The following is a 25,188-nucleotide window of genomic DNA, read 5'->3' on the forward strand; positions in this document are numbered from 1 at the left end:
AGCGTCCCCTCGGCTCGGCCCCCGCCGCCGCCGCCACTTCCCCCCGCGCAGCTCCGCGGCCCGCCGGGCCTGCGCTGCCCCCTCGGCCCCGGCCGCGGGCCGCTCTCGCCGGGAGGCGCCTCCGCTCGCCGCCGCTCCCCCGGTGTGGGCAGCCGCTTCTTCTTCGCGGCCTCCGCACCAACCCACCTGCCCGCCCGCCCCCCCTCCCAGCCCGGGGCCTCTCTCCATCCGCTCGGTCCGTGCCGCCGCCAGCCGCTCCGGGCGCCGACGCTAAGGGAGGCGGAGAAGAGCTCCTCGCGGCGGGGCCGGCGGCCAAGATGTCAGGTGGGGACTCGGCGGCGGCGGCGGCGACCGCCTCCCCGCAGCCGCTCCCGTTCTCCTTGCCGAAGCCCCCTCCCCTCATGCAGCTGACGCCGGGGGACGCCGTCCGCCCTGTCGCTTCCGCCGCGGACCAATCGCCGAAGAGCACCCGGCTGGCGGGCCGCCCGGATTGGCCGGCCGGGAAGCCAGTCAGCCTGCTGGCCCCGCTGCTCCCGCCCCGCGGGGAGCCCGAGCCGCTCATGCCCTTTGGCCCCTCGTCGCGGCAGCCACTCAGAGGGCGGCTTCTTGGCAGGTGCAGCGGGGGCAGCCTGCTGAGCCCCTCGATGCGGCCCGGCGGCGTCGACCGCGGCTCCCTCATGGTGAGTGGGGGGGTGGGGGGTGCCCGGCGGGCCGCGCCTCGGGCCGGGGCCGCCTTTGTCGTGCGAAGCGGGAGGGGGGAGCCGTGAGGGCGCTCGGCCCTGGCGGGTTTCCGCCTCCGGCGCCGTGGTGTGGAGCCCCCGCGAAGGGGGGTGCGGCTGGGGGCAGCGGAGGCTCCGCCGGTGCCGTTCCCGCCCTACGGGCCCCCCGGTCCGGCCAGCGGCGGAAGGAGTTTGGGGGTGACAAGCGGCACTGGGTTGGCAGGGCCCTCGGAAAGTCAGAGGGGGGGAAAAAAAGCGCGGTTACGCTCGGGGGAGGGCCTGAGGAGGTTCTGAGGAAGCAGGGCTCTTCTACCTTGAGTTACTAGGACAGGCGAGCGGCCACTGCCTGTCCTGAGACTCAGGGATGTGCCACGGGTCAAAGCGTTACAGAATCCTTCAGGTTGGAAAATCCCCTCGGGATCATCGAGTCCAACCCTCAGCCTGACTCTACAAAGTTCTCCCCTACCCCACATCCCCCCACAGCTCATCCCCACGGCCCTGAAACCCCCCCAGGGATGGGGACTCCCCCCTCCCTGGGCAGCCTATTCCACTCTCTGACCGCTCTGTGACGTTCAGAAGTTGCAGACCTTTCTAGTTGTCATTTCTTCGTGTGAACCGTCTGCTCCCAGCTTCAAAGTGCCTTCTGGTACAAAAAGTCATAGAAAAAATTCTTTTTAAACACGTCAGAAAGAAGTGTTACTTTTTTTTTCTACTAAGGACCCTTCTAAAGTGGTATTTCACTTACAAATAGTTATTGTATTAATCAACTATTGTACTTCTCTAACGTATTCCTGTATGTGTACGTTTAAGTTACATGTTCCTTGAAGTAAAATGTTTTTCAGGGTTTATCTTAAAGTACTCTTAGAGCTGTTGCTTCTGACTAGAACACGCTCTTGATATGTTTTGGCAGTTAAAAAACATATGAAAAAAACCCTGTATCAATTTTTGTACTAGCGGCATCTCTCTACCAAGTATTAGAACAGCAACAGGATTCAGATTTTTAGGAAAATACGGAGACGGGGGTGGTAGTCGGTGTGCGAGCTGTTTCAGACTTGAGCATCAGGAGTAGAAGGTATTTTATTTCCCTGGCTGACTTTTGTGCCACAGGGTTTCTTGCGTTAATCATAGCTGTATGGAAGAGCATGCAGAAATAGCTGCATTCCTAAATTTAGTAAGTTTTTCTGTGACAAAGCATAAAAGATTATGGAGGTGTAGGGTTTTTTATGTGGATGTTGGTTTTGAAATCTTAAATGATTTGTTAGTTATGATTAACTGTCTCTAGAGGACCTGGAAGAACGGATGATCTTGCTTGCTGATTTGCAGGATCAACCTAAAATCGCCCCAATCACTTTCTGGTTCAGTGTTGAGCGTGTCTTGGTTATATTAATGCTTTTGTGGGGGTTTGGAGTTGTTGGCTTCTTACTGATTGGTCTCCTTCGTGGCTGTCTTTCAGATGGGACACCCAGGCATGCCACATTATCCTCCCATGGGAATGCACCCTATGGGTCAGAGACCACCGAATATGCCGCCAGTTCCACACGGTATGATGCCTCAGATGATGCCCCCCATGGGAGGACCACCAATGGGGCAGGTAAGACAGTTTTACAAGATGAATTTTTTCTTTTTTTTCTTCTCATAATGATGTCAGGTAATCCCTGAGGTGGGTAAGTCTCATACAGTATCTTGCAAACGGTGAGGTTAATCATTCAGGGTGTGTTATGCCACAGCTCCTATCCATACAGAAACCCTTCTCCTTTGTAACAGGTAATTGATGCACCTCGTGTGTAACTTTAAGTAGCCATAGGTATGAACCCATAATTTGTTTTCTAATAAAGCTTTTTGGTAGTTTTCTTTGTATTTTGAAGAAGTCAGGTTGTCTTACTAATACATACTAGAAACGTAAAGTAGCGGCTCTTTTCTGAGGTAGTAATGGTAGAGAACTTCACGTTTCTTTAATTCCTGGCTAACTCTTCAACATCTGCACAGTTGAAAATTATAGGGAGATGCAGGGGAAGAAATCATTTGAATTTCTGCAGAATTCCTTCTTGAATCCTAGAGAATGGTTTATGGTTCTGTGTATATTTTGCTGTTGCTAGTGTCATGTGATTGAAAAATAAACCTGGCCACTCAGATTGACAGGTAGAGTAGCCAGAATCATATCCGTGCTTTTTGTGAATTTAAAGCTTTTCCTTGAAATCATCAAAGATCCTCTGTGGTTTCTGATTAAATCCCAAACTTCTAGAAGAAGCAATTCTCTTTCTGGGTGTGATAAATGCTCCAGTAATACTACTTGTGATGATGGTTTGCATGTAAGTAGAAACTGAGTGTCATCTGCTGGACCAGAGCGGATAGAGGGTGGTGAGAATGATGAACCCTGTGAGAAGAGCCCACAAGGTCATGCTGGAAGCTCAGTGTCTTCCTTTGCAGACCTTGGATAGAGTGTGTGTCTTTATTGTTTAACTGGTGTAAAAAGGCTTGGTAGGAATCTCTTCAGCACAGTTTTGCAGCTTGTTAGAGCTTCTGCCGTAAAAATCATGCAACTTTAAAAGATGAGGAGGGTTTGACCGTTAGCATAATAGTGTGAGCTTTAGTTCATTAGAAACTTAAATAGCAATTGTGTTTTATTCCTCTACTTAACAGTTCTCTTGTAGCTTCTGTTCCGCTGTTCTCATTCTCATAAACTGAATGCTTCAATCTTCAATTATCGTGAGCAACATAGAGAACCCTGGGCTTTTTGGTGTAGATGTAGAGCAAAAAGCTGAAGGTAAATGGGATGGCAGAGAGATCTGAGGGTCAGTTCCCTACAGCCTTAAGGATGGGACAGGACAGCGATACTCTCACACCAGAACTGTTGTGCTGGGAGCATCAGCACCTGTTGGCTCGTTTCCTTGAAACTATAAGCTCTTTCAGCAGATACTGGAGGTTTATAGTGAGGCTTTGCAGGATGGGATGTTTTGTAGCTTGTTTTTCTCCTTTCTGAGGTGAACCCCTGTGGGACAGGTACTTTGTGTAGATACCAGCAACGGTCTCCTGTCAGCATCATTCAGAGGAAGGTCTTTTGGAAAAGAGTTTGCTCTCTTTCCCAATTTTTTTTTTTCCCTTTGACATTGGGTTAGCATTTCTTCAGGAGCTGAACCTGGATTTTTAAGAAGTTTCACACACTCAGAGCCCCCCTTAGTCACAAGTAGCGGTGGGGCAAGAGTGCTTTCTTCTCCTGCTTCTACAGGATGGCAAGAAATAGGAGGGACCGCCTTCCAGTCTTTCCTTCCTCCCTCACCCTCCCAAGAAAACCTTGTGGATTGAGGGTGGAGCAGTAGCCCTACCACATATCCCTCTCTCCACGCGAGATGCAAGATGAGGAGAGGGGTAACCTGATGCTCCCTGAAGATACAGGGGGATGGGGTCACTTGGCCAGCCTGCCAAGGACAAGAAAGGTAAAGGGGCGTAACTGAAAGGTTGAAGGGGGTTGACTTCTCGAGACCTGTTTGGGGTGAGTGGCCAAAAGTTTATGTTCGTAATGACCGAAGTTACGTATTTTGCTCATTTTGTCACTTTTTAATGGCTCATTAGTTCTTAAAAGCCAGAATCAGCAAAAATAACAGGAAACAGGCAAGGTATTAAACACTCCAAGTAGCATTTTTAACATCTTTTCAGTGCATCGCTTCAGTGGTGCGTAACTATCCCTTTGAGACTATAAGCATAAATATTTGAGCAAAAGCTAGCTTATCTGAGCAGCAGTTCTGTGGGTTTTTTGTCTCATTGGAGCACCCGACAAACTCAGATACAAGTCTTGACTCAAACATTGCATTTCTGTAGTGTGGCATGTCCCCAGTACCAAGTTCACACTGTACATGGTTTAATATTATATATCTATATTCAGGTTTTTTTTTTCCCCGACCTTTAAAAAAAGAGTTCAGAATTGTTTTAGGGCTTTGCTGTTTAAAATTAATAGCTTTCTTCACCTTGAAGTTGTTTGCTAAAATTCATTCTTCTAGTGTCCCTGTAAAAGTGTTTCTTCCTATTTGCAGAGGTAAGAAGAAAGGGAAAACAGGTTGAAAGGTGTCAAAAAATGTGAGCAGAACTAATCTTAGACTCTGGGTTTGCCTTTCCTTTGTTCTGTGTGGCCTTGGAATTTTGCAGAAATCTTTCCCAACCTCTATCTTTCTTGCTTTAACTTTCCTGCTTAGAATTTTCAGTAATAGCTTATTAACAGATCACACATCATTTGCTGCTGTTCTCTTGTAGTTTACATGGTCGTCCTTATTAATATTTCCTGTCAGACTTTGGAATACTGGAGTCTTGTTATTACTAATGTTGATTTTGTAGGAGTGTAATGAAGGGAAACAGAATTCTGCAAACGTATCTTACCTTCTGTTGCCGAGCGCTTAAAAGGTTTTTTGGGGATTAAAAACTAGTACCAGATAATTGCTTTTAAATAAAAATAAAAGAATCCTCATATTTTCTGTTTAAAATATCGTGCAGTATATCTGAAATACTATTTAATTTTAGATGCCTGGAATGATGCAGTCAGTAATGCCTGGAATGATGATGTCTCACATGTCTCAAGCTGCTATGCAGCCTACAGTTCCGGTGAGTTTAACTTAATTTTCCTATTTTTTTAAAAGGTCTTTTTGCCAGTTGCTGTCATGACTTTACTGTGGTTTTGCCTTTGTTTTCTTGAATTGGATTATGAAAAATGTATTCCTAATTACAATAAAGTTTTCTCTAGCTCTTGAATTATCATAAAAACTAAGATTTTTGCAGGAGGTAGAGCTAGTGGTACTTGATGTCCTATGGATTTTTGTCAGTCTAAACTCCTCTCTGTAACTGCATCTGCTTTCCCCCTTCCTTTTTCTCTCTGGACTCTGCTTCCGATAACCCCTCCCTTGTCCCTTACCTGCTTGTAGCCTGGCAAGAACCGCTGTGAATTCAGGCTGTTTGGAGCGAGGGCGAACTGCCACTATATATCTGATTATTTTTTTTTTTATAAAAGTTTATGAAATTTAGCCTGTTTGAGATCTTGAGTAAAGTTTGCTGGAATTGGTAAAAGTACGAAGAAGTTGTTTGGGTGGAGATGAAGAGAAGTGAGTTAACCAGTGTTACAGGTGAAGTCTCTGAAGTGGAGAAGGCAAGATTTCTTTCTTCTTGGACATTTCACTGTAGGAGATCCACTTAAAAACAGTTCTATCCACTTGAATTTAGAAAGAAATTATTTTTTATTTTCTTAATCATGCACATACTACATCCCCAAGTCAGTTCTCATCCTAGTAGAACTCTGAATTCTTCTATAGTGCTAAGCACAAAACCTTTGCTAATGTTTTTGTTGAGTATTTTAAAAACTAAGTTGGTTAACGCTCCACTTGAGTTGGGTTTTTTTTTCATTAAGGGTTTGCTGAAGAGATTAATCTACTACATTTGCTGTGTGTAACCAGTTAAGCAGTCCATCTGCTCTTTGGAGTAATGAGAGAAAGAGCACAAAGATAGAGTTTCTGCAAAATAAGTAGAGAAGAGACTGTTAGGAAAAGGATGTCATGTCACCTTGATGTGTGCTAGAGGACTGAGAACTTGAACCAGGGAAGGGATGTTAATTATCTTAACAGTGGAGAAAAACTTAAGTTTAGTGCTTGGGCTTTGGCAGACTCTAGAGAATCTTCCTGATAGTTACAGGTTTGTTTCTCACTGTTGGTGTTTAATGAGATGTGAGTGTATGTTACAGCTGTAGTGTAATTTAAGTAAAAGTCAGTAACTCATTAGGCAAATTCCTGGGAACTGTGCTTCATTAGTTCTTGTGCTCATGTAGCTGCTTCCTAATGCACTAAATATTTTAGAAGCTAGCAAGTAGGAAGGCTGTTAGTGATTTTCTTCCACTTCCCATACAGAATTGTTACGAGATTCTGACAAGTGATGCTTATGGAAAATTCTGAAATAATTTCAGACCTTCAGGAAAAAATAAATCTTAAAAATTCTATGGCCAAGAGAGGCTTAAAAGGGGAGGGAGGAGTCAGCGCTCAAATGATTTTACCACTTCCTAATTTAAAACAATTCATAGATGAGTTAAAAATTGTGACCTTCTTTGCAGCCTTGACTGTTTCACCCGAGTGTGGTGGTCTTTCACACCGCTCCTGTGCAGGTTCACTCTCTGTGTGTGAGCTATGCAACTGTTCACTTCCAGAAAGCTGATCAGAACCCGTGTCATTCCTAAAAATTATGATTTCAGTCAGATTAGTTCTCTTAAAGTATACAGCAAATTAGAATGGAATTTGGAAAAGTAAACATAGGCACAAGGAAAGGAACAGGTGAGAAGGATTACTTACTGGAGAGACAAATCTATCTATGGCCCTTAGAGACATGCACACAAATATTTCATATATGGAATGCACTTTAAAGCCTTAAAGTTCGTTGGTGATTCACCTGGTTTAGTCCTATTGGATAATATCAAACAATTGACCCAATATGATTTATTTTCTAACAAATTTTGCTTTTTTACTTGAGTTTTTTGTTAATAAAGATTGTAGAAGAGATCTGAAAGATAATCCCTAGCAAAAGGTAAACCTGCAAGCCATATTTTTGCCTACAGAAGAAGAAATTGGGAAAACTCTATTTGAATTCTGTTAATCTTTTTCCTTAATTTGAAAGAATTTCAGGAAGTTATCTGTGGTTATGTGCAGGCAGTTTTATGAGGGCAGCACTAACACATTCGAAGGCTTACACCAGCCACATGATTGTAACAGAAGCCTGCTAAGCTATTCCAGCAGAAATTCGGAAACTTTTTTTTTTCTTCCTCCCAACGTACTCATTTGGGGAGATAAAGATGGGTACTGGAACGATGGCAAGGGACCCCCTGCTGTACTTGATTCTGTGTATATATTGCCTTTCTGAAAAGTACCTTGCTATTCCTAATGGCTTATTTAAGGGGCAGAAACAATGAAATGGGAAGCTGGGAATCCATATTTCAGGCAGTAGAGCATTTTGTTGCTGAAAGCACTTGTTTGGATGTGTCCTGTATTATTGATGGTTTAATTACAATTGCACTCAGTACTTAAATGTCTGTTGATTGTTTTTACAGCCAGGGGTGAACAGTATGGATGCGCAAGTAGGTGAGTATAAACAATTTGTTACTGTTCCAAAATATTTTGCCAAAATGAGATGGAGTATTAAAAAAAATACATACTTTCCTGTCAAATGTGACCTAGTATTGCTGTAACTGACATGTTTGTTGATTCCCAGTATTTTTTTTTCTTTCAAACATTGATTATTTAGACGCTTTATATAGGAAAAATAAGGCAACCAAACCCTTTTTAATTTATTTTTATTTTAATTTTTAGGCGTAACACCTCCTGGAACTCAGGTGTGTAAAAAACAGAATTCTAGAAGATTATAATGGCAGCGTGGTGTGGTGCATACGTGGCTTTACATGTTTAAAAGAAAACCTTGTGTCTTTCTTTTCTTCTCATCTAGAGCTGCTTTGCTTATTCAACTGTCAGTCTGTAATTAATGTTAGTAAAGTCGGTGTGTTTTGTGTTACATTTCCACTAATTTCTGAGCATTGAAGTCTGTTTCTAGCTCTTCTGCTATGTAGGACAGCAATATGAGGTGGTTCTTGCAATGTTTTTAGGCCTTTTTGCCCTACCTGAGCAGCAAGGGAATTGTAACCTAGATATGTACATTACTTTAAAGCTGACTGTTTTCAGATATAAATTTTAGCAGATACTGGGCTAGATAGTTAGGGTAGAGTTGGGATTTTATTTACGCTGAAGATGGTTGAAGGCTGTTCCTCTTTCTGGGTTTTTCCTCTTTTCTTTTTTCCTTCCGCATCAGTGACCAGTTTACAAGCAGATTTTTATTTTACGTATGTTTGGGTAACTTTTTGCCTGTTACATAATGGATATTTTGCTTTGGCAGTTCTAATGTGTATAGCAGAATTGAGAAGCAAAGATTAAGTCTCCCTTGCTGTTCCTTAATGTACCCAGCTTAGTGGGAGAAGCCAGGTCATGGTTCTGGCACTGTTCAGTCTGTGTGATTTTAAAATTTTTTTTCTTTTTTTTTGAACCTTTATTAGCATTGTCTTACAGGGAGTTCTGTTACCAGACACTTCATCAATAAAAAGAGCATAGCCTATATAGTTGCCCATAGTAATTTTGAAAACATCACTGTGGTTTTTGAAGATTATAAAGTACTAACCTCTAAGGAATGGTTATCACCACTTCATTGATTTTGCTGCTCGTAGGTTGTTTAGCTCAACTCCCCCCCCCCCCACCTCTGCTGTCTTGACAGTATTTGAAATTTGCTTTTGTTAGGGTCTCCTTCCCTGTTCGTGAGAACACAGCGTAGTTCAGTAACTTCATAGGAATAAATGTTGGGTAAATATAAGGTGATTTAATATAGGTTGAAGTTGGAGGCAGGATGGTGGCATGCAGGCCAAACTCACTTCAATATGTGATTTTTTTGGTAGTTTTCCACCTTTCCATCAGGTGGGAGATCACTGGTGGAACAGAACTGGTGCTCTATGAAAAAAAAAAAAAGACATTTTAAAAACCATGAATCGGTGTAACTTTGTATTGAGGTGGGCAGGTCATCTGGAATTAACCTCAGATTGTAAGGTTGTCTTTCATGGCGCCTTGACTGACCATGAATAGCTTTCAGTCGCTATCAAATTTCTATTTAAAATTTTGTAAATATTAAATTACTTCTTCAGGAGATAGCCCAAACATTTAGTTTTTAAGGTGATGAGGGAAATAGTTTGGCTAGATAACTAAGAGGTGGAATCAGTAAAAACAGTGATGTGGCCTCGAAGAAGTAGTTTCTTGAAAACAATACTGACTTATATGTTTAGACCTTGGCTTGCTGTCTTTGCTGCTGAATTGCTTGGTATATTTAATGTACACATTCAAACGAAAAACAAATATTAACCAGAATGTCTTTTCAGAGCTCTGTTTTATTTCGCCCTCAGACAACGCATCCCGTAGTTTGCGCAGCTCAGCAAACCGCCACAACCAACAGCTCTGTTAATGAAGAGCACTCCAAACAGGTTTATCTGCTTTCCACTTGTATTTTAACTTTTTTTTTTAGTGGCTTTTGATAGCATCTCAGACAATAATTACTGTTCATCATGGATGGTATATTTTATTTTTCCTAGAAATCTACGTGGACAGAACACAAATCACCTGATGGAAGAACATATTATTATAATACTGAAACAAAGCAGTCTACATGGGAGAAGCCAGATGATCTCAAAACGCCTGCTGAGGTAGACTAAATTCAGAGGAAGATTACTGCGTGAGCTTCTGTGAACACAAGAGTTTATTAGCATAAATATCACGCAGAAGGATAGCTGTGCTAATAGATTTTTTTTTATGGGAGTAAACTCTTCAAATAAGAAATGTTGCAAAAATATTTGTCTTGCTCCTTATGTTGGTAGAACTTGGGGCTGCAAGGGGCCAAAACTCTCGACAGGTTTCCTCAATTTTTAGATAAATTTTCCTTATTTAAATATTAAAGAATGCCATCTTTTAAATAAGTAACATGTTTATTGCTAGGGAGGATTTCCTTGGAAGGCATATTCTTTGTATTCATTGACCCTTAAGTTACTACTTGTCGTAGTGCTTGTGGCTCACTTCTAGCTATCCTTTTAATTCTAAGACACCATTGTAAGTTTGATTTAATGTTCTTGTTTTCTGTCCATTAGCAATTGTTGTCTAAATGTCCCTGGAAAGAGTATAAATCTGATTCTGGAAAGCCCTACTATTATAATTCCCAAACAAAGGAATCACGCTGGGCAAAACCCAAAGAGCTTGAGGATCTTGAAGGTAATGTTAACAAAAATGAGTAGGGAGGGTGGGCAGCAAGCTCTGCCTTGCATGGCTCTTGGCAAAAATTTGGTATCAAAGCATAGCAAACTTCTGTTAGAAATTAAATCTGCTGCAACAAGCTGTATGTAGTGGAGTTGATGCAGTCTGATATTGCCGGGGAGCACTCGGCTCTCCTGTGCCCTCACCACCGTCCCTTTTTTCCCTTAAACTCTTAGTTTTTCTCTGTTTATGCGGCGGCAGCTCCCCCTCGTGTCCCTGAACGGGAACTGGGCGAGGGTGGAAGGTGCTGCCTGCTCTGGGTTGGCAGGAGGGAGCGCGCAGGGCTGCTGCGGGATTTGACTCTGCCTTAGCCACCCATCCTTTGGGAACCTGTAGGAACTGCCTAGGATTGTGAAGGGGTTCAGGTTGATGGGGGAAGGCGAGAGGCAGAGTGGTGGCTGTGCTGATCCTCATTCGCTTGGGAGACCGGGGTGGAAGGCTGCTGGACTTCTGTAATACAGTACAGTTTATAACCGAGTAAGAACCACATTTTGTTTTGGTGTCTTGGAAGAATTTTGAAAGTGATGTATTTTGTACTCAAAGCAGTAGTACTGGCTGGCTGCTGAAAGCCAAAATTGTGTGTAAGGCTTTGCTTTAGGTATCAATTTGCTTCTGATTTTTGACACAAATTATTCGGAGATGAGGCAAAAACATTGCTAATTTGTTATTGCCCTTTGGTATTATAAAGGCAGTATCCCCTTCGGTACAAATATCCTATGATGCTGTGCTCCTGTTTTTTGCTTTTAGCACAGTTTTGTTTGGTATTGTAAGGGAAATAAGATCTTGACGAAAAATCTACAAAATCAGTTGGGGTAGGAAGTGAGTGTTTAAAAAAGTACTACAAATAATAAGCATCAGTGACAGAATAAAAAAGGAGGGAAGAGCTGTTTCAGTAAGCCTGGCTTCCTGTTCTTTAAACTAGTCTTTTCAAGTTGAAATAGGTACTTGAAACCAAGAAGTTTTTCTTTATATACCCTAATCTATCTTTAATGGGATTTCTTATTTTTGTTTTAGTCTGAATTGGTTTCAGTCTTTAAAGGGCACAAATACTAAAATTATTGATAGCAACAAAAATATTTAAAGCTATGTTGTTATTAACTCATGTTAACAGTGACTTTTTTACCATGCTTTTATAAACTATTTTAGAAGCTTTATTTTGATCGTTTTCTCCTTTCTCCTCTAGCAATGATTAAAGCTGAAGAGAACAGGTATGTATTTAGTGGTAATGGTTTTTACGTTAAGCTGCCTGTTTCTTGAAAATGAGACCTAGTCCTTGAGTCTGAAAAGATTCTCCTTACAGCTTTCCATTCTAAGTAGTGGCTTAATACATAAAACCACAAGTAATGTATTTTAAGTTTCTTTTTCACTGAAATGTTTGATCTACACAGACGCACAGTTCCAGTAAAGCGTTTTCTTTCTCTCAGCTGAGATTGTTTTGTGGTGTTCTGAGAAGTCCTTGTAACTAGATCTAAACATCTCATTTCGTACTTTATTAACTTATTCAAACTACGGCTTTCCCTAAGCCATTAAGTTCTCCCCTGCTTGTGTGTGACTGTTCCTGTTTTCTGATACCTGTAGCACAAAGCCCGAAGAATCAACCCCGACGACGGCCACTGCGGCCGCTGCCGCGGACGCCGCAAACGCAACCACCACGGCCAGCAGCGCCGCTGAGAGCGCGGCGGCTGCTCCCGCCGCCGCTGCTTCTGCAGCCGCCGCAGCCCCCGAAGCAGAGACTGCAGCAGCCGCCTCCGTGGTGGAGAATGAGAGTGCTGGCACGGCCACGGCCGAGGAGCAGGGGCAGGCAGCGGCTGCGCCTGCTGCGCAGGACCAGGGCGGCGAGGGCGCAGCCGGCGCGGCGGACGACTCTTCCAAGCAGGAGGCCTCAGCAGAGTAAGTGACGCTACACAGAGCACGTGGCTTTGCCGCAGTTCTTGTATTTCTTCTAGGATCTGGTTTGTCTTCAGTTGTAGGTGGCCAGGCTTTGACAGTTAGCTGTTCTTCAGGGAGCGTGAATCAAGGGCAGCAGAGAAGAATAATGAGTAAGAAAGAGGGGAAGAAGTACTAAATCTATTTTTAGAAAGTTAACGCCCTCCCCTTGCCCACCCTCTCCCAAAGCTCCTAAACCCCACAGAGAAACAGCAGTGCTGTGAACATTTCACAGATTTCCGATAGCTGCAAGAGTTTCCCAGGGTGACATTATGTGCTTACCCTCCGTGTTTCCTCTTCCATAGATCTGTGCAATTGGCTATCATCAGAAGAAAAATGTAATGCTAAATTGATCTTGCTCTGTTCCACCAGAAAGGAGATCCTTTGGTTTTTAATAATGGAGAACTGATTATGTGGAGAATTACAGCTTATGATTGTTATCATTCAAACAAAAAAAGAAACGCGCTGTGGAGGATTGTAGCCAGCGGGAGATAACTGAGGGCAAGAGATGTATTTTAAGCACTCTCCTTTATATTTTTATATAATATATTTCTGAATATTCCTGCTAAACTTCAGCATTATATTTTAATGAATCATTTCTAGATAACTTGAGCAGGTAGCCAATTACTTAAGTGGTAACACTTTTCTGAAATAGTTTGCTGCTTTTGCTCAGTTGTGTATGGTGTCTGTAAGGAAAAGTCCTGTACAAATTTTGTGGTGTTTATCATTGGCAGCATTATTTTTCCAGTTGCTACTTAAAATAACTCATTCTGTCTCATTATGGTGGTTTATGACTCTTCAGTGGCTCTAACTTAGAAAAAAATGCTAAAATAATCATATTAACTGATTTTTGTATATAGTGCTGCTTCTAAGAAGGAGGATGATGATGCCCAACCAGTTAAAAAAACCTACACATGGAATACGAAGGAAGAAGCAAAGCAAGCATTTAAAGAACTGCTAAAAGAAAAGGTATTTCAGTCAACTATCTTAATACTTTATTAAACTACTATTGCTAGAAATTGCTGGACTTTTTTCTTGTGTGTGAAGAATTTCTCACTGTGGTGAAAGAGGATTTTAGTACTAACAAAGAAATGAGGGAAAAGAATACTACAGTGAAAAAAAATAATCAGTTGAAACTTTTTTTAGCTCTTTGGTTGAGTAGGGAGGTATTGACGTTTCATCAGGGCTCACAGTTTATTTTTTTTCTGATTTTTTTTTTCCTTTTATGTGATCCCCACACTAATGCACACGTGTAATCTGATCTTTGTCCAGAATTCACACTGGAAGGGTGAGTGACTTGACAGACAGCTTCAGAGACAGACCGTGTGGAGATCCACATGGAAAAAGGACAACCTGTTAGATTTTGCATGCAGTGTTTCCATAAGCTAGTAGGATGTAAAGACACTTTTTTTTTTTCCCCCCGTGAATTAGTAAGTCTAAAACTCTATTTGAGTGCTGTGGAAGCTATGGTTGCCAATATTTTTGTCTGAGAGTGAGGTACATTTCTAATAAGTTGCTTAATCAATCTGAGCCCTCAATTTTTAATTTTTGTTTTAAAGATAGAGATGAAGTGGGAGTAAAATGAGACTGGCTTTGGTTTTCCCTCAGAGTACGTGAGATGTGCTCATGTACGTAGCGAGTTGACGTAGTTGTGGAGTAGGCAAACTTCCAAAAGAATTTATTGTAGAAATGGCAATAATCCCCAAAGTCCCTTGTTTCGTTTTTCATGTTGACCATTAATGAAGCTTAAAAAAAAATTTGTGTCAGAGAATGTTATCATTATCTTCACCTCAGAGGTGTAGTGTGTTTTTTTTCCTAGGTGCTTTTTTTTTTTTTTAAGGAATCTGTCATTGTTGGATGTTGGTTCCATATCTAATTAGTTAACAATTTGATGTCTTCACAGCGAGTACCATCCAATGCTTCTTGGGAGCAAGCTATGAAGATGATTATTAATGATCCCAGATACAGGTACTGCTTGATTCTTTCCTCATTACATTTCTACACAAATACTATTTGACTTTACTGATTTAACTTTTGGTTCTTTTGAGAGGTATCTGTGAATGTGTACCATTGTCAGGGAACTTTATTCTTTTACTACATAAAGAAATGCAAGTCTTAGGCTTAATTTTTCACTTGGAAAAGATCTGGCAGTTGTTGGGTTTATTTTAAGCTCTTTAAATGATTTTCATGGGAATTAAAGCACACATTTACAATGATGGAGCTGAAGACTTTTTAGATTACTTTTTTAAATGGGTGGCTGCTATAAACATTGGCAGAAAAGTGCTTGATATCCATGACAAAAATAGTTTTGTAATGCCAAATGTATAAATGCAACCTGAAAACAGGATAGTAGCTTGTGTTTTCTTAAGAAGTGTCTGGTTTTATGGCTTTTTTGCAATAATCTTCTGTAATCTCAAGGGAGAGACAAAGTGATGACTGGCCATTTAGATATTACTTAATTTTGTTTCAAAAATCTGGATTATTCAAATCTGTTATCTTTTAGTTCTTTGGTTTTGTTTTTCTAATCTATTTCTCTTTTGTAAAACTGATGATGTTTTCTTTTTCTTTGACGTGAAGCGCTTTGGCAAAATTAAGTGAAAAAAAGCAAGCCTTTAATGCTTACAAAGTTCAAACAGAAAAAGAAGAGAAAGAAGAAGCAAGGTCAAAATACAAAGAAGCTAAAGAATCCTTCCAGCGTTTTCTTGAAAACCATGAGAAGATGACATCCACCACGAGATACAAGTAAGACCCATCTTACGTGGTTTCAGCCTTCACTGGCTTGCCAAGTTGATCAGTGCTGGCTTGCTCTTGGTGCATGGTGAATGCTAACCTTCGGATGCGCTCAGCCTGCAAAAGCCTCTCACTAAAATATTGATAGGAACACAAATAGTCTCATTTTTGTAGATCCAGGCAAAAAAAAAAACCCAAAACCAAATCAAGTGAGTGGTGTGCTGATGACCAAGGGTTGAACTTCTAATAAGCAGAAATACAAGACAGTGCTGAGAGGAGTTTTGTGTTACATCTGCCATTGATAACAAAATAGCTCTGATAGGCTGTTCATGAAGTTCATGCCCAAAGGGAGGTATATCTCATTAGCTTGTTGAAAATTTCCTAGATCTGATTTTGTATGGTTTGCTAGAGCAGTGACCTGAACATGTGCTAGCCCTCAGATAAAAATACGAGGTAATGCACTGCGGGTGAACTTGCCCTTCTACAGAGAGGAGTGTATAGTGGCATCAGCTTTAATTTTTAACCATTTCCTTTGTAAGAGACAGAAAGCTGCCACAGAAAAAGTTTCCCGAGAGAGAAAATTAGGGAGATGTCATACAAAAGCATTACTACTTACAAAGAGTTGATTTAATGTTCTTGTAAGCCAGTGGGACAATTTAAATCACAATAAATGATTCTATGCTTTTTCTTTGTTTTGTACAGAAAAGCTGAACAAATGTTTGGGGAGATGGAAGTTTGGAACGCAATATCTGAGCGTGATCGTCTTGAAATCTATGAAGATGTCTTGTTTTTTTTGTCTAAGAAAGAGAAGGTAACTTTTTTCGAATCTCTTTTTTCCCTCGTTATCTGTGAGTCAGACACAGTCACAACACACACAGACGGGTAGGGGTCTGTAGGAAGGGCATGGAGAACCCAGTGAGAACGTTTGCTGCGTTATTGTGAACCACACGCTGCTTTTACAGGGTAAGGTCAGGTTACACCCTCTCCCAAAGGAGCGAGGCAGAAAGTGATAACCCTCGTCTCCCTTCTGTTCTTTGTGAGACACTGCAGAGGGGGGACTCAGCTCGGAAAGATGTGATGGGGAAGGGGACAAAGAGAGAAGCTGACTTGTTTTGTAGAGGTGAATTTGGAGACATTGGTCCTTATTTCTCACTATCCAGTACACAAGGGGTGTTCAGTAGAGTCAGCAGGCGGAAGGTGATGCACCTTTACCTGCATAAGCTAGTTCTGTTCCTGCACAGTACACAACTGAAGTTGTGGAGCTGTCTGCTGCGGGGTAACGCTTTGGAGATTCAAATTCCCTGAAAAGCTGCCCGCTTGAAACCGGATGAGCACGCCAGGAGGAGATTGTTCTTGTTACCTTTCCTACTTCATCTGTCTGCTTGGTGGACAAGTCTGATTTGAGCCTGTATGGCAGATACAGCAGCAGTTTCTTTGAAAGAGCTTTGTTCTTACCGAGACGCGTTACTGCTAATTTTGCAGTGTGTTTAATTTTTAGTATGATTTTAATAAATTACGTGATGGCTTTTATTCCGAACTGCTCTGAAACAGAATCACGGGCTGGTTGCAGAAAGCCGTGATTCCTTTAACCTCCGGGTACCACACCAGCTGTGCAGATCTGCCCCTCGATGGGGGCACTCTTTCATGAGCTTGTCACATCTATCGGGAGCAGCCAGAGATAGCAGTACTGAAATGGTTTATTTGTGGATGCAAATGATAATAGTACATAAAAGTACGTAGGTCCAAGCTGTATTACACTGCTTTATGTGTAAATGAAAGGTTAATTCTGTGTTTTCTTGGAAGATGTGCTCGAGGGATCATGTGTTTTTGTCTGTACAACCTCAGATTATTTTTTTTTTTAAGAAATGTTTTTTCTCCTCAGGAACAAGCCAAACAGTTACGAAAGAGGAACTGGGAGGCTTTGAAGAACATACTAGATAACATGGCTAATGTCACTTACTGCACTACTTGGTCGGAGGCTCAGCAGTATCTGATGGACAACCCCACGTTTGCAGAAGATGAGGAGCTTCAGAGTAAGTAAAAAGTCTGTGTGTTTCTGTGGGAGGAGGGATTGGGTTTGTCTTTAGCCGTGAGGGCTCCTGACTGGGAAGGGCTTGATCCTGCCCAGTCCAGGGCTGCTACGGCAGCTGCTGAGCACCTGTTTGAAGGACCCTGTCATGGTTCCTTCCTAGAAAACAGATGTCAGCTTCAAAAACCATTCCTGATTAATCTTCATGATAAAGCAAAGGATACCCTTTTTCATGGGGATTGAATTGCTTCAGTAGTTGTTAGAAACGTGAAGAAATATTTGACAATGTAATCTGTGTTGCAGATGCTTAACACTACCTTCTGCCAGAGTGAGTGAGGTCCTGCTGTGTGTTTTCCTAGAAAAGTAATCATTTTACTCTTCTAGAGTAAGAAGGCACTTCGGCCATTATGAACACGTTTTCCTTATAAATGAGTTGATCCTGTATTTTAAGAGCAGCATATGGATTTATACAGCAGATAAATATTTGACCGAGATGCTCTGTGTTCTTAATGGTGTGTTTGAGAGACTCGTGGCGATGCAGGGAGGTGCACAAGTCCCCTATGCTACTTTTCTGAAAGGCCTCTGTGCTCTGTACTGGCACCAATAATTTATCCAGGTGGTTGGGTTTGGCTGCTGAGCAGGTCTTCATGTATGTAGGTGCTCAGTGAAGCTTCACTCACAGTAACAGCTGGAGGCGTTACCTCGTAGTAAGAAGCTTTCTGCAGTTAGTGGGAAGAAATACCTGATTTTTACTCTTAGCACTCTGTTATCTGTTGCTAGACATGGATAAGGAGGATGCGCTGATCTGTTTCGAGGAACATATCAGGGCGTTGGAAAAAGAGGAGGAAGAAGAAAAACAGAAAAGCTTGCTTAGAGAAAGAAGGCGGCAGCGTAAAAACAGAGAATCTTTCCAGGTTGGTGAACTTTCTTTTTCTGTCCTAGAAGTGTCACGTGATTAGATATTCTGTTGCAGTTTTTATTTTTTTTTAGGATAGGCTAGCAGGTGTGTATAATACATCTGTGCACCTGAGAGCTGCGAGAGGGGGTAAAGCAAGAAGAAGTAGGTTTGAATGGAAAGGAGATGGAATTGGAACATTGTGAATGGTGGAGGAAGGCAGGAAGAAATGATGATGTAAAAAAAAAGATGTTTTTTTCAATCACATTTTAACAAAAATGGAATTCCAGTTATCAGGAGTATCTATCCCAGCTGTTAACCAAGTAGAAGTACGATGAGTGACGCCAAATTTCCATTTCACTTGTGTTTTGTAGCTCTTTTTAGACGAACTGCACGAGCATGGACAGTTACACTCAATGTCCTCGTGGATGGAGTTGTACCCAACCATAAGCTCTGACATCAGGTTCACTAATATGCTTGGTCAGCCTGGTAAGAATACTGTCTCTTCTAACCCTGTAGAGAGTAGGGTTAAAGATCTGGGGCAGAATAGAGCAGGGTTACTTATATATTTTTCTAAATGTCTAAAAAAATGCAGCTCTTTTATTAGAGCTAGCTTTTGACTTATCTAGTTTTTTCATCAGGATCAACAGCACTTGATCTTTTCAAGTTTTATGTTGAAGACTTGAAAGCACGTTACCATGACGAAAAGAAGATAATCAAAGATATCTTAAAGGTAAGAGGGGAGGCTGCTCCTTTACGTGGTGGTTTCTGATGGCTCAAGTGAACTCAGCTACTAGAGCTGGGACTTCACATTGCATTGGTGTCGTGTGCACTAGCACTGAAGGGAGAGTTCTTGACTTACCTGATGCCAAAGAAGCAATTTTCTTACAGGATAAAGGATTTGTGGTTGAAGTGAACACTTCTTTTGAAGATTTTGTTACGGTCATCAGCTCAACTAAAAGAGCTACTACTTTAGATGCAGGAAATATCAAGCTGGCTTTCAACAGTGTAAGTATTGATTCATAGGAATGTTCAAAAAAATCATACGAAATCTCATGTTAAAAGCAAGAATTGGCACTTATCTTCACTGTAGTGCTATGACTAATTCCATAATATTTGAGGTACTTCAGATTTGATATCCCGATACCAGTTCCCAAAACAAAGATTGCAGAGTGATCTCTTTATTCAAACTATAAACATTTCAACTCGAGAAATTCTGTGGCAAGAATTAAGTAACATTCATTTATACAAAGCTTTTCTCAGGAGGGATTTTTGTGTGTGTGTGTTTCTGTAGCTCTGGCTTGCGTGACTGATTAACTCTAGATTTTGTTTGTGAAATGGCAGTTGCATGCTTTAAAAATAATTAATCGGTTTAATTTTCCCACGTGCCCAAGTGACTAGTAGAAAACTCTAAAGGTGAGCTGTCGTTGGGCTTTCCAAAAATTGCATCGAGCTGAATTATTACTCTTCCACTTTGTTATTTTTCAAACGATCTTACGGCTTTTGTTTGCTGTAGCTGCTGGAAAAGGCAGAAGCCCGTGAAAGAGAGAGGGAAAAAGAAGAAGCTCGTAAAATGAAGCGGAAAGAGTCTGCCTTCAAGAGTATGTTGAAGCAAGCTACTCCTCCAATTGAGCTGGACGCTGTCTGGGAAGATGTATGTATCCCCAGTTAATTATGAAAGTCTTTCCAAATGTTTTTAACAGGCTGCTGTGTGCTGATGGTTTTGTAAGTTAACTGAGATTCGCTGAGATCTCCGTGTTTCTGTCTGTATAACTTAGACCCAGAAAAACTGTCCTCTCATTTCTTCAGTACAATTTTAAATTTGATGTGACTTCAGTCTATTGATTCTTTCATTTGAATGTGATTTAAAACAAAACAAAAAAACCACCCTAAACCCAAACAAACAAGCAGCAAACACCCCCCACCCCCAAAAAACCTAATCCCACAAAGCCCCCAAACGTAATTCCAGTGGAGATAAAGCACTCTGCTTAGTTAAAAGTCTCTGACTTTGTTCTGGTGAGAACAACCTCTAAAAACCTTTCCTCTCACAGTGTGCTTTGTATAAAAACGCAGGCTGTAACAAGCTTGCACGGCTTAAATGGCACATGCAGGAGAAACCCAGGCTGGTCCTGCCCGCCTCCATCTGCTGCAGCTCTACTGAAGACTGCTTTGGTTGTGAAGCTGGCATAAAAAATGTCTGGCCTTGTAACAATACAGTGGCTTCTTCAGCTGGTGAAACCATGCCTTGTCTTTTTTGTTATTATTTGAATTTCGGAGTGGCTGTACTTTGTATTTCACTGCTGCTTTTCTTACAGATCAGAGAGAGGTTTGTGAAGGAACCAGCCTTTGAAGACATCACTCTGGAGTCTGAAAGAAAAAGAATATTTAAAGATTTCATGCATGTACTAGAGGTAATTATTACTTGATTTTTATTTTTTTTTCCCCAATTAGAGAATATACAGTACATCTTAGCTGACTGGCTCTTAATTGTGTGGGAAGGGAGAGGTGTTTAACAGAATTCTACTGAATCCTGTTACAGTTGACGTTGTGCGTTACCTAACAGTAATGGATATTAAAACCTCATCTTGAAAGTAAGGAACTGAAGAAACATGTTACACTTGTTTGATATTATCTGATGCGTATTTGTTCTTCTAATCTGCTTCTCTGCAAGAATTTTCAGAAGTTAACACCAAAATTTCCTGACTTATTTTGGAAAAATTGTTTATTGCTGTGATTTCATACGAAATGTGATGAAACTGGAAATAACTCCTGCAGTGTTTCGTTCACTACACATCTGGAACCTCGAGAGCATGCTGCAAATGTACTTTTTAGCCATTTTTTTTTTTTTTTTTTTTTGCTGGTGTGCAGAAAGGATGATGTAATTTAGTTTCATTCTTAATTTTTGGCCGGGCCGCACTAAGAGTTAAGCTGCAGTAGTTCTGACAAGTCGTTCTTGGTGAATGAGGTACTGGTTTTTCCTAGATAATGAAGAGATTTTGCAGCATGTGCTCTTCGGGGGTTTTGCTTTGTTTTTCTGGCGTTTGTAAGAGATGTTTTAAAATGGCTTAACTTGAGAATTTGAAATGTGGCAAAGCAAGGTGTGCAGTGTGTTCTGGGCCATCTTGAGCAGGGCTTTACCTGGGAGCACTGAACAGGGATTTGGGTAACGGAAGCTGCGTGCATCCACGCCTGAAGTTGGATGTGTCCTTGCTTCTAAGTGCTTCTTGTTATGACTCTACATGGTAATACTGGTGGCTGCTTATGGGTTTTGACACAAGAAATGTGTGATTATTTCTTTTTCTTAACCACTGCTAGCCACAGGTGCCAGGAACATGGTCAGGGTTTCTCGCGGTGTCCTACAGACAGGTTCTAACATTTCCCTTCTCTTGTACTGCAGCACGAGTGTCAGCATCATCATTCAAAGAACAAGAAACATTCTAAAAAGTCTAAAAAACACCACAGGAAGCGGTCTCGGTCTCGCTCGGTAAGGTGCTTCCTGGGGTCTTAAGCTCCCCTTGTGTAAGGAGCCGTGAGGCTGTCGTTGCTGATCACCTCGGTTTGTCCCCCAAGGGCTCGGAGTCCGAGGATGACGACAGCCACTCCAAGAAGAAACGGCAGCGCTCGGAATCCCGGTCCGTGTCGGAGCGCTCCTCCAGCGCCGAGTCCGGTACGAGATTATTCTGGGTTTGGTTTTATATGTCTGTTAACTGGTTTATGGTCAGATCTTTACAATTTTATCGATGTTAATTTTTTTGTTTTTTCCTCCGTCTGCAGAGAGAAGTTACAAGAAGTCAAAAAAACACAAGAAGAAGAGCAAGAAGAGGAGACATAAGTCTGTAAGTGCAGTTAACTTGGAGCTGGTTAATGGACAGCTTGACCTGTTGGGGTTTCAGTGACCCCTGTTAGGTACCTGTGATAAGGGGCTGCGAGTTCAGGCTGGAGGAGGGTATTAGCAACACAGTAACCTTCTGTCACGTGTGTCTTAAAGCATTTAAGACTGCTAAATTCAGTGTTCCCTTTCCTCATGGGTTGCTGGGAGGAACCCCAGCATCCTTTTCCTTCTGCCTGCTGCTGAGCACCTTCCCTTTTCTCTGCTCGAGCGCCGGGGCTGCCTCAGAAGCTCCGGGGTCAAATGTACTGGGGAGAGAGGGCTTTACTCTCCTTCCAGGCCAAAGAATTTTTTTTTTTCTTTTATCCTGGGTAAAGAGCTTGAGTCTCTGAACTCATGTGGGCTGCAGAACTCTTCAATTTAGTGGCTGGCATCCAGCGTGCCCTGTCTTTGCATGCGCTGAGAATGGTGAAAGTTCTTCTGTACTGAACCAAAACTCTCTCCTTTTCTTTTCAAATCACTTTGGTAATGGTTTTGCATTACCTATTTCTGCAGTGGTTAATAGGCTGCGCTTAATTAGTAACCACTTTGAGCAGTTTTTCTAATATGGTCTATATTGGAATGAAGTCACACTTTCCTGAAGTGTGGTTAGTCTATAAATTAATATATTTAATATTTTCCCCTTTATTTGCACAGGATTCACCAGAATCGGATATTGAACGAGAAAAAGATAAAAAAGAAAGAGAGAGAGAGAGCGAAAAGGATAGAGCTAGACAAAGATCCGAATCAAAACATAAATCTCCTACTAAAAAACGGCCTGGAAAAGATTCTGTAAGCATGCTCCTTTCCTTTTTACCTGCTGCTCTGGGCTCTGTGTCCGTGGGGTGCTGCAGTACCACATGTGAGCTTTGTAGGAATGCTCAAAGTAAGGTTATTTATGTCCCAGTTCCATTTATGTATAAAAATGGCCCAAACGCTCAGACCCTGTGCCCTCAGCGAGTGTTTGTTACTGGTGGGTGAAGTTAGTTTTTGATTCAGGGCTGTTTATTGCTGACTTGGAGCAGGAGTGAGGCGTGTTATTGTAGGGGCAGTGTGGCAGTTGGGTCCATCCTGTGCCAGAGCAATATTTAGGACTAAATTGCTGTTGGTTTTCCACCCGTGGCCAGACCTGCTCTTGGGAGGGACAAGCTGGTGAAGCCTGGCAGTGCCCGGGTGGCTCCTGCACTCTACTTTGGGTAGCTGCAGGCTGGTGCTGGGCTGGCCCGGGAGGAAAATCTCGGTGGGACAAAGGTCTGCAGTTTTTGTGCTGTTGGAGCTGGGCAGTCCCGGGACAGCTGCTTCTGGGAGGGGTATTTGCAAAGACCAGTGAACGTTTGAATGAAAAACATCAATTTCTTCTGGTTTGGCATCTTTGGAGGTCTCTTCAGGAGAGGAATTATATTTTTTAGGAATTTCGTAGACTGGTTTAGGTTGGAAGAGACCTTAAAGATCTTCTAGTCCCACCCCCCCTGCCCCGGACAGGGCCACCTTCCACTAGCCCAGGTTGCCCAAAGCCCCGTCCAGCCTGGCCTTGGACATTTTGGGGGTGGCAGCGTCCTCCTGGATGACACCTGAGAGGAGATGGGAGGGCAGACATCTGCATGTCACATCACCTGCTGAAACCAAGCTGCTTTGGCCTCCAGAAGCCCTCAAAAAGCCCCACAAGGTGGCCTAAGGCAGTGTCTGACGGCGGATGGGCTTAGGCCGTGGCACTCCGCAGAGGAGCTGGGTTTAGCTGGTCCCAGCCTCTTGCCCTCCCCGCTCCCCTGCGGGAGATAATATATCTTAATTAGATATTACATCTTAATTAGCTCGTGCTCAAAGCCAAGGGTGCTCACGGTGCTTCTCTCTGCAGGGGAACTGGGACACTTCGGGCAGCGAGCTGAGCGAAGGGGAGTTGGAAAAACAGAGGAGGACTCTTTTGGAACAACTGGATGAAGATCAATGAGAACATTATTTATACCAAATATGTTTACATTGTGGCATAATAAAAGAAACCAATGTCTAATTCAGGACGTGGGTTCTGCTATCCTGAGTTCCACTGCTGGAGCACCCGTGGGTGTTCGTTTTCCCACATCGATACATTCGAGTTCTCTTAGGACGGGCCCCGGCCTCAAATCTAGAATTTCCGAGCACCTGTCCCGGCCCCGCGGGGCAGGACGGGTGCTGGGCTCAGCTCCCGGAGGCGTTGGCACCTTTCTAGCGAAGGTCCTTCCTAGAAAGGTCGTAACGTTGGATTTTCCGGCCAGTGTCAGCAGATAAAAATTTCAATTTTTAGAGAGATTCTTAATATAGTTTCTTGTGGTTTAATTTGTTTTTCACGGATTTGTTTTTATTTTGGAAAGGGGAAGGCAATGGAAATAGGAATAACGAATCCATTTCTTGGTCTGTACTGCAAAAAAACAAAAAAAAACCCAACCCAACCCACCCGATCTTGGAAGGTGCTTTTGTGACCTGTGGCGCTGGCCAAGCCCGCCGTGAGCTTTTGTACAGAGACTTGACTTCCTGGCGGAGCCTCGTGTCTAAGTGCCGTCCCGGTGGGGATTTTTAAATTTTTACGGTGGATTTTCCAAGCCCCCGGAGCGCTGCTGCTGGGAAGGCGTCGGGGGGTGTGGAGGCAGCTGCTGCCTCTTGGCTTCCCCTAAAACCCGGAACAGCTCTGGCTGTTCCCTCAGACGTTAGCTTTGCATTCAGAAAATTGAAAATAATAATAAAAAATCCAATTGTAACTGAATTTCAATGTGTTGCCTTAAGAACCTGCTGAAGAATGTACCACCACCTTTCGCCAGCCGCTGCGTAGCCACGTCTAGAAGGGCCCTTGGGGGGAGGAGGAGGAGGAGGCCTAAGCCCTGTCTCTCCCTTCCCGCCGGGGCCCAGCGCAGGAAGGTTTTGCCGGCCCTGCTGGGCAGCACCTTCGCAAACCTCTGGAATATTTTTGTACATTTTTATCAATTATTAAACCTTGTCTTCTAGTGTCTACTAGTATTTCTTTCTAGTTTTAAAACCTTATAGAGCTCTGATAAATTATTACTGTCTGAGTGTTGGATTTAAACGTCTGCACTCATGAGTTGAAGGCTGGATGTCGAGTTCATTGTCCTTTTCAGTGCATTTTTTTTCCTGATTTCCGCCAGCTGTTCCTGGTGCATAAATACCCAAAAAGCCCAAGTCTTGCA

At 42.6% G+C, this 25,188-nt stretch overlaps 1 protein-coding gene across 3 annotated transcripts; it reads left to right on the top strand.

Annotated features, from left to right (window-relative positions):
* PRPF40A (pre-mRNA processing factor 40 homolog A) lies at window positions 1-25,002 on the top strand. Of its 3 annotated transcripts, none has more exons than XM_074910190.1 (26): window positions 1-680; window positions 2,173-2,310; window positions 5,229-5,309; window positions 7,786-7,816; window positions 8,045-8,067; window positions 9,646-9,747; window positions 9,856-9,966; window positions 10,405-10,525; window positions 11,751-11,775; window positions 12,146-12,457; window positions 13,354-13,462; window positions 14,397-14,461; window positions 15,071-15,235; window positions 15,926-16,034; window positions 17,106-17,256; window positions 18,033-18,166; window positions 18,522-18,636; window positions 18,777-18,880; window positions 19,039-19,155; window positions 19,664-19,801; window positions 20,463-20,558; window positions 21,545-21,631; window positions 21,718-21,814; window positions 21,922-21,983; window positions 22,673-22,807; window positions 23,871-25,002. In XM_074910190.1, exons 1-26 carry the CDS (start codon window positions 318-320, stop codon window positions 23,961-23,963), a joined length of 3,084 nt encoding a protein of 1,027 aa, XP_074766291.1. In that variant the 5' UTR covers window positions 1-317; the 3' UTR covers window positions 23,964-25,002. The 3 variants fall into 3 exon arrangements, with proteins under 3 accessions (XP_074766291.1, XP_074766292.1, XP_074766293.1); XM_074910191.1 differs by having other exon boundaries at window positions 18,789-18,880; XM_074910192.1 differs by having other exon boundaries at window positions 9,670-9,747; window positions 18,789-18,880.
* The last annotated feature ends 186 nt before the right edge of the window (window positions 25,003-25,188 follow it).

The sequence above is a fragment of the Athene noctua genome, chromosome 7, assembly GCF_965140245.1.
Source record: "Athene noctua chromosome 7, bAthNoc1.hap1.1, whole genome shotgun sequence".
NCBI lineage: Eukaryota > Metazoa > Chordata > Aves > Strigiformes > Strigidae > Athene > Athene noctua.

What these genes read in the sequence shown, in the direction of transcription:
- PRPF40A (XM_074910190.1), top strand. Translation starts at nt 318, where the DNA reads ATGTCAGGTGGGGACTCGGCGGCGGCGGCGGCGACCGCCTCCCCGCAG. An exon ending in TAATATGCTTGGTCAGCCTG is followed by an intron (nt 18,637 to 18,776) that starts GTAAGAATACTG and finishes TGACTTATCTAG; the next exon opens with TTTTTTCATCAGGATCAACA. An exon ending in ATTTCATGCATGTACTAGAG is followed by an intron (nt 20,559 to 21,544) that starts GTAATTATTACT and finishes CTTGTACTGCAG; the next exon opens with CACGAGTGTCAGCATCATCA.